Here is an 11,918-nt window from a genome sequence, read left to right as displayed (position 1 = left end):
GGTGAGTTCCCGATAGAACCTCCCCATTGTCTCAGTGTGTGGGTGCACCCCTCGCGGTCCTGAGTTCCTTGCTCGTGCTCTCTCTCCTTCTGCTCCTGATTTGGACCTTGGGATTTCAGTCCGGTGTTCCAATGTGGATCTCTGTCTCTGTCTCCTTTCATCGCCTGATGAAGGTTAATATTCAGGAGGATGCCTATATGTTTTTCTTTGGATTCTCCTTCTTATTTAGCTTCTCTAGGATCACTAATTATAGGCTCAATGTCCTTTATTTATCAGCCTGCCTTTTCTTGAGGGGTAGCCAGCATTTGTAGCTAAGAAGCTCTGTTAGCCAATTTCTTGCCTTTGTCACCTCCAGAAATCTGTTGGCTTTTTTTTCACATCCTCATTTTATCCACAAACTGGCAGCGGTGGTTCTGATAGCATTCTCACAAGAACAGGTGGCCCTGCTGTCCATTGCGGGGTCTCTTCAGAGCCTTCATGGGTGGCCCATCTCTATTTCTAGTTCCCGAGATGCTAGATCAGTCACATCTTAGTCTTTTTTTTTTTTTTTTTTTTTCGAAACAGGGTTTCTCAGTAGCTTTTGGTTCCTGTCCTGGAATTAGCTCTTGTAGACCAGAAGGGCCTCGAACTCGCAGAGATCCGCCTGCCTCTGCCTCTGCCTCCCGAGTGCTGGGATTAAAGGCGTGTGCCACCACCGCCTGGCTATATTTTACTCTTTTCAGCAAGATTTCCTTGGTCCTCTCATAGGGTGTTCTTCCTACTAGTGCTTGCCGATTTCTTTTTGGGCTCTCTCTCTCTCTCTCTCTCTCTCTCTCTCTCTCTCTCTCTCTCTCTCTCTCTCTCTCTCTCTCTCTCTCTCTCTCCCTCCCTCCCTCCCTCCCTCTCCCTTTCTCTCTCTCTTCTTTTCTTTTGTTTCTTTCTTTCTTTTTTTTTTTTTAAAGACAGGGTTTCTCTGTGTAGCCCTGGCTGTCCTGGAACTCACTCTGTAGACCATGCTGTCCTCAAACTCAGATCTCAGAGATCCTCCTGCCTCTGCCTACTGGGATTAAAGGTGTGCACCGCCACCACCCAGCTCCACTCACACTTTTCAACATTCTGCTTGGAAATCTTTTCAGCTAAATATCCAAACAGACTACTTAGCAGTTCTGCTTTCCATCCCACGGTGAAGCACATTTAGCCAAGTTTCTGCAATTTTATGGCAGAGTTTGTTGTCCAATAGCATGCCCCTCACTTCCTTCTGCAACTTCACTGGGAGTACCTTTACTGCACTTTTCTGCCAGTGTTTGTGAGGGGAACAGTGTGTGTGTGCTGTGTATTGTGTGGTATGTGGGGTTGTGTGTGGTGTGTATGTGTATGTGTATGGTGTGTGTGTGTTTATGTAACGTGTGTGTGTGTGTGGCATATAGTGTGTGTGTGATGTATGTGTGTGTAAGTGCAGGCACACAGCACACACACCACGGTGCACATGTGGAAGTCAGAGGACTCAGCTGTTGGCCCTTGCCTTCCATCTTGGTTGAGACAGTTTCTTGTTTGCTGCTGCACACCCCAGGCTAGCCAGCTCTCAAGCTCCTGGCGATTCTCCTGTCTGCCTCCCATCTCACCACAGGAGCACTGGGATTGCAGGCATGTGCGGGTTCTGGGGATTCAAACTCAAGTCTTCATGCACCTGCTTCCCCATTGAGCCTCTTCTCTAGCTCCTCCACCAGTCTTTTGTTGGTGATAGGAATTCACTCTAAGATAATATAAACTTCTCTTCTGTTTTTCTTTTACTATTTTTATTTTATTGACAGCATCTCACTACATACCCCTTGCTTACCTAGCATTTGCTATGCAGAGCATGCTGGCCTCGAACTCACAGCGATCCTCCTGCCTCTGCATCCTGGCTGCTGGGATTAAAGGCATGCACCACCATGCCCAGCTTCTCTTTTTTTACCTTCTCTTTCCTTCACCAAAATAATTTTGAAGTCCCCATTTCTACCAATGAAATCTAGGATTTTCCCCTCATTATTGACCTCGAAATTCTCTCGGCCTCTGCCCATTTCTTGATTCTGAAGTCTCTTTTATTTCTTGGCACCCCATTTCCTAGTATATCAGTCTTTGTAGGCTTCCCAGGGATCCTGAAACAAAATTCACCATGTGCTATGTAGCTTAAAACTCTTTTGTGCATGGAGTCCAAAATGAAGGTACTGTCAGGGCTGGTCCCTGCTAGTGGTGCTTAGGGAGGATCCATCCACCTCCTCCTCCGTGGGGAGCCAGCTAATCAGACTCGGCCTTTGTTTGAATGCAGAAGAATCATCCTAGTCTCTGCTTCCGTCTCCATCACCCTCTTCCTGCGCTGTGTTGCCATCTTGTCTGTCTTTTGCAGGGACAGTTGCTACTGGATCCAGGTCAGCTCTGGATGAGCTCATGTTTCCAAATAAAGTCACATTTGCAGGCACCAGGGGCCAGAATAAACTTGACATATTTTTCTGGAACCATTGTTCAGCCCTCTATGGGCAGGCTACCCCCAGAAGGACACTTTTAGAACTTAGAGAGCTGGGTGACCTGGTGGGGCGGGGGCGCATGACAGAGCCTCGTTCCCTCACTCCAGCAAGAGCGCCCCAAGAGTGCTGTGTTCTCGGGAGAGGGCAGGGTGAAGATGAGTGTGGAGGAGCAGATGGACCGGATGAGGCGGCATCAGAGCGGCTCAGTGAAGGAAAAGCGGAGGAGCCTGCAGCTCCCAGCCAGCCCTGCCCCTGAACCTAGCTCCCGGCCTGCCTACAAAGTGGTAATGTCCCCTCAGCTGCCCACAGGCCTGCGTCCACCATCTGTCCACCCTGCTGCTCTCGGCCCATGGCCAGCCTGGACCAGGGAGCTTGAAGAGAGAGGAGACTGGGGGCTCCTGGGATACCCCCCTCACACACACACAGAGTTCCTTCAGCCCATGTTTCCTCTCTGTTTAATGAAAAGGAATGCCAAGAAAGAATGACGGATGCTTTTGCTAAAATGAAGTGTTCAAAAATTCATTTAGTGTTTAAGAGCACTCGCTGCTCTTGCAGCGGAGTGGAGTTCAGATCCTGGCACCCAACATCAGATGCATCACAACTACCTGTAATCCTAATTACAGGAGATCCAAAACCCTCTTCTGGCTTCAGCAAGCACCCACATACACATACTATATATACACGTGCTCTCTCTCTCTCTCTCTCTCTCTCTCTCTCTCTCTCTCTCTCTCATACACACACACACACAATTAAAAAGAAAAATTGATCTGGTAGAGAGTAGTGCACAATCCATCATGTAGAAAGAGCCATCATTTTTATGCGACTCTGGGCATCTTGTATATTGAGCATTGGCCTGGGTGCCCTGAAGACAGCCATGGTAGCTCCCTGAGCGGTGCTGTCACGGAGCCATCTGTATTCCTTCATTTAACACCATCAGACAGCAATGATTTCAAACTTATTCCACCCTCTACCCCCCCGTTTTATAGAAAGGGAAGTCAAGTCAAGAGAGACAAAGAGCTTTCTGGGTCTCACAGCTATAAGTACAAAGGTGGGCGTAGCATCTGCTTAACTTCTCTTTACAGTAAGTTTCCGGAGTAGAGAAGTCTGATGCAAATCCTTCCTTCATACAGTTTCGCTCCAGGCGATAGATCAGAACTTCTGTAACATGAAACTATTAGAAATCAATAAGGGACACACTGCTCCTACAGCTCCAGACAGGTGTGCAGTGCAGACTGTAAGGACAGGAGCAAGCACTGACAGGAGATACCAACGAGACTGTACCTCTGGGCCTTGCTGTAGGCAGGTGTCGGGGAAGCAGAGAGGAAGGAGGCTGGCTCTGCAGTGCAGGCCAGTGGGAGCCTGACCAAGGATACGGGAATAGTAAGAACTGCCTGGAGGCAGACAAGGATAGAAGTGATCTGGTCATGACAGGGCTATCCCCCAGGTGCGGCGTCATCGCAGCATTCATGAAGTGGACATCTCCAACCTGGAGGCCGCCCTGAGGGCCGAGGAACCTGGTGGCCAGGCCTATGAGACACCACGGGAGGAGATCGCCCGGCTTCGCAAAATGGAGCTGGAGCCCCAGCACTACGACGTGGACATCAGTAAGGAGGTGAGTGGTCCAGGACGGGGCTGAGGGGGGAGGGCTGCCAGGGAGGGGCTATAGGTGGTGACCTGGCCAGGGAGGGGCTGTAGGTGGTGACCTCAGGCCCTCCACAGCTCTCCACTCCAGACAAAGTCCTCATTCCTGAACGGTACATTGACCTGGAGCCAGACACTCCCTTGAGCCCCGAGGAGTTGAAGGAGAAGCAGAAGAAAGTGGAGAGGATCAAGACACTCATTGCCAAATCCAGGTGATAGGCCTAGGCGAGCCTCCATCCCGCTGCCCTCCCTGCACCTAGGTTCCGTAGGCACTAGATGTCTTGGAGGCTCCGTGCCTCCCCAGGGTAGAGAAAACAGACGCAGTGGCCAGGGGCAGCTGACTATACCCAAATATCTGACCGAATGAGGTTGCTGCTGCTGGACCCCAGAGAGACCTACTGGGCTTGTGCACAAAATGGAGGGTGCCTCTGCTCATCCTCCCCTGCTTCAAGGCTGCCCCACATGTTCACTTGAACCTTTGAAAACGTTGAGCGTAGGGATCCCAACAGTCTTGCCAGGGTCTCCCTCACTCCACGGCCAGCCTTGCTGGGCACCAGAGGCTGCACACTCAAAGGTCCCTGGTCCTCCCCACCAACCTCAGCTGCAGACCTCCCCCAGCCAATTGGACTATGCTGTCCCTCCCTCCATGTCTGTGTGTCTGTGCCTCTTCAGTATGCAGAACGTGGTGCCCATCGGCGAGGGGGACTCTGTGGACATGCCCCAGGACTCAGAGAGCCAGCTGCAGGAGCAGGAGAAGCGGATTGAAATCTCCTGTGCCCTGGCGACCGAGGCCTCCCGCAGGGGCCGCATGCTGTCTGGTGAGAGGGGCTGGGCCTAGCTCGCTCCGCCAGGGACACCAGCTGACCAGGTGTAGGGGAGGAAGTGCAGTACTGCCAGGGGGGCAGGCTTGGAGAGACACCAGGCCTAGGAGACCCTCAGGGTCATAGTGAGCATTCACTAAGCCGCCGGGTTTGTGCTAGGCACGGTACAAAGGGGCCGGAGTGGCTAACCTCCAGGGGCTCAGCTCATGATACAGCCACTCTATAGAGGACCGTTCAGAGGATGCAGGGAGCTCGGAGTCATCTGACCCTGGAAAGACACGGAGAAGTGGATGGAGTGTCCTGGGGAAGCACAGGCGTGTCTGTCCCCCTGGGTGAGAAGGCTAGGTGGTCAGGTTTCCTTCTGCTTCTCTTCCTCACTAAGCGCAAATAGAAGAATGGAAAGATGACCAAAGCAGCCGAGCATTGGAGAGCCATTCCATCTCCACTTTGGCTGTTGACCCGAATTCACTTTCTAGCTAGGAAGAGATGAGGAAAAAGTGGTGTCACACTAACCCAAAAGTCCCACTTAGATACCAAAGTGTTGAGGCCACCAGGACTAACTTCCACAGGCTAGAGTAGCATCCTGGAAGACGGGAATGCAGCTGGACTTTGAATGAAGGGGGATCTCTCTGAATGGGAGGGGAAGGTGAGGCAGTAGTTAGCTCATCCCCGCATAGCAGGAACATTTAATTTTGTTTTGTTTTTGAGACAGGGTCTGTCCTTGTAGCCCAGCCTGGCCTGGAACTCTTGATCCTCCTGCTTAGGCTCCTGAGTGCAGGGATTATTGGCAGACATCACCATGTTCACCAAGTGTGAACTTTGGTGGTCACAGTTAGGAGGAATGACATGAAATCAGCCGTGGCTTAAGGTGACCAGTAGAAATGAGAGAGACCAGGTTACAGGCCCCAGCTGCAGCGGTCCTGACGAGGCAGGAGCAAGCAGATAAAGTTGGAATCAGGAGCGCCGTGGAAGGGATGGTACTTTGTGTTGGTGGCAAACAGCTCTCAGAGCCTCCATTTCCTCACTGGTAAAGCTCAGAACACCTTTCTTCAGTTCAGACGGAGCCAGGGTCAGAAGCAACAGATGGCAGCCCCTGGCCCAGTGCTGGGGTTTTAGTGCTGTGGCGATGACCGCGCGGCAATTCTGTAGACCTGTTCGAGTCAGTAAGAGCCGAAGTTGAAATGGGAACCCTCTGTCCTGTTTCTAACTTTGTATACGCACATTACAGCAGGAGGGTTGTAAGTCCCAACAAAGAAGACAGCCGTTAAACCTCGAGAACCTGCTGTCATTTAGAGAGTGATGAACTTCGGGGTGAAGGACTCAGGAAGCTCTGGAGGCCGCAGGCGCTTCAGTGATGGGCTCTCCACAGACTGGCACTGCCAGTCAGGAGGGACCAGCTCCTTTCCTGTAGCTAAGGCAGCAGAACCAGTTTGGCTGCGGGAAGGGAGGCCTCCTGTGACCTCTCCTTACTTACTTTAGGTACAAAAGAAATCTGAACCTGAATTGAACTTGCACCAAAATTCCACATGCTTGGGCAAAAGTCACTTCCTATTTCAAGAGGGCAGCGCTTAGGATCCTTAAAAACTCCCTCTGGCCTGCCACACCCCTGGCTTTCTCCACTGCTACCCAACAGTTCACGTTTTATGAGAACAAACCTCTAGGCCCATCAGATTTTTCCTGACAGCAATTCAGGGTCTGTGTGCTGAAAGCAAATGGTCACTGCTTTTGCCAAAACCCCCAACAATTCAAAAAATGGCTATGGTAGGGCCAGACCTCAGCCCTAGCCCACTGTCCCTGCTATCATTGGCCCATGGCCCAGAGGCCCCAGAGCAAGAACTAGTCCTGGGCACATGCAGTGTGGGCATAGGTTCATACCCAGGACACTAGGAGGAGGACAGTTGGGCGTAGGTCCCGAGAACAGCGGGCATGGCGTGGAGAGCTCAAGGGGTGTGTGTGTCGTAGACCATGTAACTGGTGAGGAGTGCTCTGTTTTGTGAGTCTACCTGGCTGCTACACGCTGAATCAGTGTGTACCAGATGAGAAGATGCGGCCTTTCTGAGTCTTCGCCCCTGGCATAGATGTCATGTGCAGTATCTGTATCCGGTGATGTTTGCAGATGTGCGTCTGTGTGTGTCTGGATGATTGGTTTGTAGGTAAAGGAATCTTTGAGGGCAAATGTAGGTACACGTATGTGTGTGCGTATGTGTGAGTATATGGTGTGCGGGTGGAGGTGACATCTGTGAATGTGTGTATTTATGTGTGACTGGCTTTACGTGTGTCAGGAATGCTGAGGCCTATCCCTTATGTTGTGCACAGTGTACACCCTGTGGCACTGTGAGTGAGTCTGGGTACCAGGTGAGAGGTGGATGCACTCATAAGTGTGTGGCTACTCACGCTTGCAGGTGTGCATGCACCGTGGTACCACATCTATTCAACATGGACTTGCTACACATTCGAAGTTAGCTTGTTTCAGAAGATATAGTCTTAATATATATTTAGTGTGTCTATTTCCTTAAAGAGATAATATTCACATAACAGCCTTTTCCTTCCTCAGTTACTGCTCTTATATTCCTGACCTCTGTTGAAGGCACGCTCCAAGGAGCTGCCATCTCTCTGTGTGGCTCTCTCTGTAACCTAAGTGTGGTCTGTAACTTAAATGTTATCTTTACTTTTCATAAAATGGATTCTCTTCACTTGTTAGAGCTACACAGGGGCTTTCAACTCCCCTCTTTCTCTCCCTTTTCTGGGCCCCATTTCCAGTCTGTGGGTCAGAACACCCACAGGTCAACACCTATTAGAACTGTCATGACAGTGACTAGACTTCACAGGAGTCACTAGGCAGCTGTTAGAACATCTGTTTTGACATCCCTGGGTGCTTCCTTGCCTATGTGTTGGGTTTTTGACTGTTTTAGTGTCTGAACATAGCCCATACGTGGCCCCCCTTTGGTGAACCGGGCATGCCTATGAATGTGTTGGAAAGTATTGGTGAGTGCTTTTGCCTCTGATGTGCCAAGGATGTGGGCTCATATGGAAACACTGAGGCTTGAAAGTGTGCGAACACATATCTAAGTTGTGTAAAATGATGTAACCATGTGGAGTTGTCAGATCCCAGGCACCAACGACATTATGTGAGGTAGACATGCTCTCACGTCTGCTTGAGCAACCTGGGCTGTGAGCACACTGGGGCCCTGCCCATCGCAGAGGAGCCGCGTGGGCCCTGTGTTGAGCACACTGGGGCTCTGCCCATCGCAGAAGAGCCGCGTGGGCCCTGTATTACACAGGAGTCAGGGAAGGTGATGCCAGGGTGGGAAGCAAGGACTTGGAAGTTTAGTGCCACATCCTGGAAATGCAGCGTGGCTCCTGGCTGAGGTCTGGTTCTTCTCTGAGCCCGAGCGAGGACATTCTGCCATCCTTCTACCTTGGCAGCACTGAGGATGTGCAAGAGTCTAGTGGCCCCTTAGAGGACTCCTTGTCGTTGTCTTTCCCCTTTGCTGTTCTTCACAGGGAATCATGATGATAGAGTAAAATCTCATCAGTTCAAGCGTCACGATTATAGAATTCAACACGATTTTACGTGAGTGGACTGAGGGTCCTCTGCTGGGCCGACGCTCTCATGATCATGGGGGTTACTTCTGAGCCCCTGGTCACACCGAAGTTGGCGTAGATGGCTTTATGCCGATGCTCTTTGGAAATGATCATCATGGTGACTGTCCTGTTTCTCCGTTAAGTGGGGACCCGGCGTCGTGGACTGATGTGATTTTGTTGCACTATTAGTCGTTATCATGATTAACTGCCGTGGTTGGTGTGAAGTGACACTCTGTCTTCATTCTGTCTGCACAGAGTAGAATTTGACTCTCCCAATGTGAGAGTCCCAAAGGGAGTCTTTGTCCCAGAATGGGGTGCAGCCTCATGCACCATCACCCTGGTTCTTAGCAGAGCCTGGGTTTGGCCCGGTCTCCTCCGGGGCCTCACTATCCTCCATTGCACCCTGGGAATAAAGACAGCTTTGCCTCTGCTTGAGCGAACTCCCCAAGCCAGCTCTTCTCTCTCTGCTTGCCTCCCTGCCTCGCTCCCTCCCCAGGGAGTGGCCTCGCTTGCTCTGAGTGCCCAGTCTCCTCCCCAGTACCCTTTGTCTTCTATTCACTGCCCTGTTCATTTCTGTTTCCAGTGCAATGTGCCACCCCAAGCCCTCCCACCTCCCCTGCTTCCCCGACTCCACCAATCAACCCCCTACCGTCTGAACGCCCACGGGGCGCCGACAGCAGCCATACCATGCGGGTCTGAGCTCTGACGTAAGCACTTTTCTACTGTATTTCATGCACCCCAGGGAGGGGGGCCCTTCCCTTACCCCCCCCCGAGTCATGTACACCCTGTCATTGCTTCACCCCGGTGCCCTGTGTGCAGTGTCCCCCTCCATTTGTCTGCTTGAGCCACCAATGTCTCCGAGCGGTCCTGGCTGCAGGTGGCTGCCCTTGCTGCTTCCTAGATATGACCATGCTCATGACTCTGCTTCTCTGCAAGCAGAAGGGAATGGTGCAAAGTTCACACGTGTCTGCTGCTCGGGGAAAGTATCTCCCTGGCCCCCTACCTCTGTACCTGCTACCCTATACTTCCCGTCTGCTAACCAGCTTCCGTCTCTTGAGACCCATGGCAATCCTGCCACAGAACCCTAAGAAGCCCCTAGAAGCTGTGTCCCTACTCCCGGATGTAGCTGAGCACAGTGCTAGAACCTGGCTTTGCTCTTCCTAACCCCGCCCCCAGCAGCGATAGCCTTGTGTTAGGAACAGGAAAGAACCCAACTTGTTACCCTCCCTTCCGCTCTCTCCAGGATGGGGAAGGGGTGGCTTCTCAGCTCCCAGTCATGAAGCTTCCTACTTCCCAGAGAAGCTGGCTGTAGCTGTAGCCCTGGATTCTCGTCTCATCTGTGTCTCTGTTTTCTAGTGCAAGCCCTGGCTGAGGCCAATTCTGTGATGCTCCACAGAGCCACCTTCTGATAGCACACCTGGGACTCCGGCTCCTCATCCTGGCCCCCTGCCCTTGCACCCACGGCACCCACGGTGGGAATGCCTTGGGGAGCCAGGCTGGGATCCAGGCCTCTTCGGAAAGGAGCATGGATGCCTTCAAATCTGCTGCCCTCGCCCTGAAGCCTGCACTGTCATGCTGTGGATGGCAAGGCCAAGGTGTCAGCCTCTCTGATGCCCCGGTCACAGAGAGCTCAAGTGCAGTTCTGGATGGCATTGTGTGGCCCTCCCGCACCGTCCCCTGATGGAGACCGTGTCCTGGTGGAGAGCATGCCCTCAGCTATGGGTGAAGACTGGAAGTGAAGACAGGACAGACTGTATCCCTTGGAACCCGCAGCACAGTGAGAGACAGACTCCTGCCATCGTCTCCTCCCCTTCAGTCCCAGCTGCCTCAGCGAGGCCCAAGGCTTTGACACAGCGATGCTGATGAGTTCCCTGGAGACCAGCCGCCCTGCTTGAGCCAAAGAGAAGATGGGGAGTGCTAGGGGAGGCCCCCGGGCTCCTGGAGGGGTCGGGTATGGTATGGATAGAAGACAGCAGGTCTATGCAGTGTCTGAGGGCAGGTCAGAAGCAGGAGCAGACGGAAGAAGAGAGAGGCTTGGAGACTGAAGGAAGGGAAAGTCAGACGCTTTCCACAGGCAACGAGGATGTAAGGAAGGAGGGAAATGGAAGGGAGAGTAGGAATGGCTTCCCTAGAGTGGAGCCTCCGGTTCGTGCCAAGTCGAGGGCCTGACTGTCACCCCTGTACTTCACATCTTCCTCAGAAGCAGATGGCCGCAGGAGGACTCGCTAGGCACACAGCGGCCTCAGCTGAGGTGCTTGGTAGCAAGGTGTGGAGGAAGGGGATGTTGGGTGAGACAGCCTGGGAGGTGGTCCATCTGTGTCGAGTCCTGCTGTTTGTATCTCTCCTAGGGTCAGGGGCAGAGAGGACTGTCTGACTGTCTGTCCTGACTGTCTGTCAGCCTTGGAGCCTTACCTAGCCAGTTTCTTGACCTATTTAAACCTGGAGAGCACTGTGGGCCAGCTGAGGGTTAACCCTGGGCGGAGGGAATGTGAGGCCAGGTTCTAGGTCCTTAATCCTCATCTCAGGCATCCAGAGCGGGACCAGAGGCTGGGTGTTCTCACAGCCCACCTACCCAGGGAGGACAGGCCAGGGAGAGACAGGAGCAGAGCATAGTCTTCCTCTATTCCACCTCCTGTGAGTGAATGTAGCCAGAGTGCAGTGAAGGAAGGCTGCAGACACTGATCTCCAGCCCTGCTCTGCAAGACTAGCCCAGAGACTTCAGCCTGAGCATCAGTGGTCCCAAGAAACAGCCGCATCATCTCCCATCTATCCATCGCTGCTCCTTCCTGGGCTGGGACAGTTACTGGTTCATATGCAAGTAAAGATGACAATTCATCCAACAAATACTAGTTAAGCACTTTTTGTGTATTAGGTACTGCTCTAGGTGCTTAGCATATTGTCTTGCTTCTGAGAGACTCTGGATTGGGAGGATTCCACCCGTAGTCACTTCTTTCAGGCTTCTGGAAAGTGCCGCTTGGTGACATTCCCTGTCTACACAGTCCAAGAACCCAAAACCTGTCCTTTCTTCCTTAAAGGTGACAGTGGGATTAGCTCCCAGGTTAGCCTCTCTCTCCATACCCTGTTCCACAAGAAACAAAGTTTTTAGGGCTTCCCCTGTGTTTATTTCTCCTTTTTTTTTTTTTTTTTAAAAAAAGTGGTATTTTTAGAAATACACATTAAATCCCAAGAAATGTCTGCGCCTTCTCCACTACTCTCACCTGTATTTCCTTCATAAAGCTGGCTCTTTATGTTGCTTTACATGCCTTAATATATGTTTTGTGGAAGTGATCATGTCATAGTTACCCATGTAATATCTATCTATGTGTTTGTCTGGATGTCAGTCCTGTATCAGCTCCCGCCCAGATCCGTTTTCTGCCCTTGCCATTCT

At 51.9% G+C, this 11,918-nt stretch overlaps 1 protein-coding gene across 20 annotated transcripts in view; it reads left to right on the top strand.

Moving 5' to 3' along the window:
* Positions 1-11,668, top strand: part of Plekha6 (pleckstrin homology domain containing A6) — a 139,339-nt gene extending 127,671 nt beyond the window's left edge. For 18 of the 20 annotated variants that reach the window (XM_050147617.1, XM_050147614.1, XM_050147616.1 and 15 more), the window contains 6 exons: positions 2,591-2,767; positions 3,928-4,095; positions 4,203-4,336; positions 4,797-4,942; positions 9,114-9,237; positions 9,887-11,668. In XM_050147617.1, coding sequence (XP_050003574.1) covers positions 2,591-2,767; positions 3,928-4,095; positions 4,203-4,336; positions 4,797-4,942; positions 9,114-9,229 — 741 coding nt within the window. In that variant the 3' untranslated portion in view covers positions 9,230-9,237; positions 9,887-11,668. The remainder of the gene's footprint in view (positions 1-2,590; positions 2,768-3,927; positions 4,096-4,202; positions 4,337-4,796; positions 4,943-9,113; positions 9,238-9,886) is intronic. The other 2 variants (XR_007592773.1, XM_050147618.1) reach the window with 2 other exon arrangements.
* The last annotated feature ends 250 nt before the right edge of the window (positions 11,669-11,918 follow it).

This window comes from Alexandromys fortis, unplaced genomic scaffold, assembly GCF_014885135.2.
Source record: "Alexandromys fortis isolate MF-2015 unplaced genomic scaffold, M_Fortis_MF-2015_v1.1 scaffold_58, whole genome shotgun sequence".
Taxonomy (NCBI): domain Eukaryota; kingdom Metazoa; phylum Chordata; class Mammalia; order Rodentia; family Cricetidae; genus Alexandromys; species Alexandromys fortis.
The sequence above is the reverse complement of the archived record's forward strand: the minus strand, read 5'-3'. Positions and strand labels throughout refer to the sequence as shown.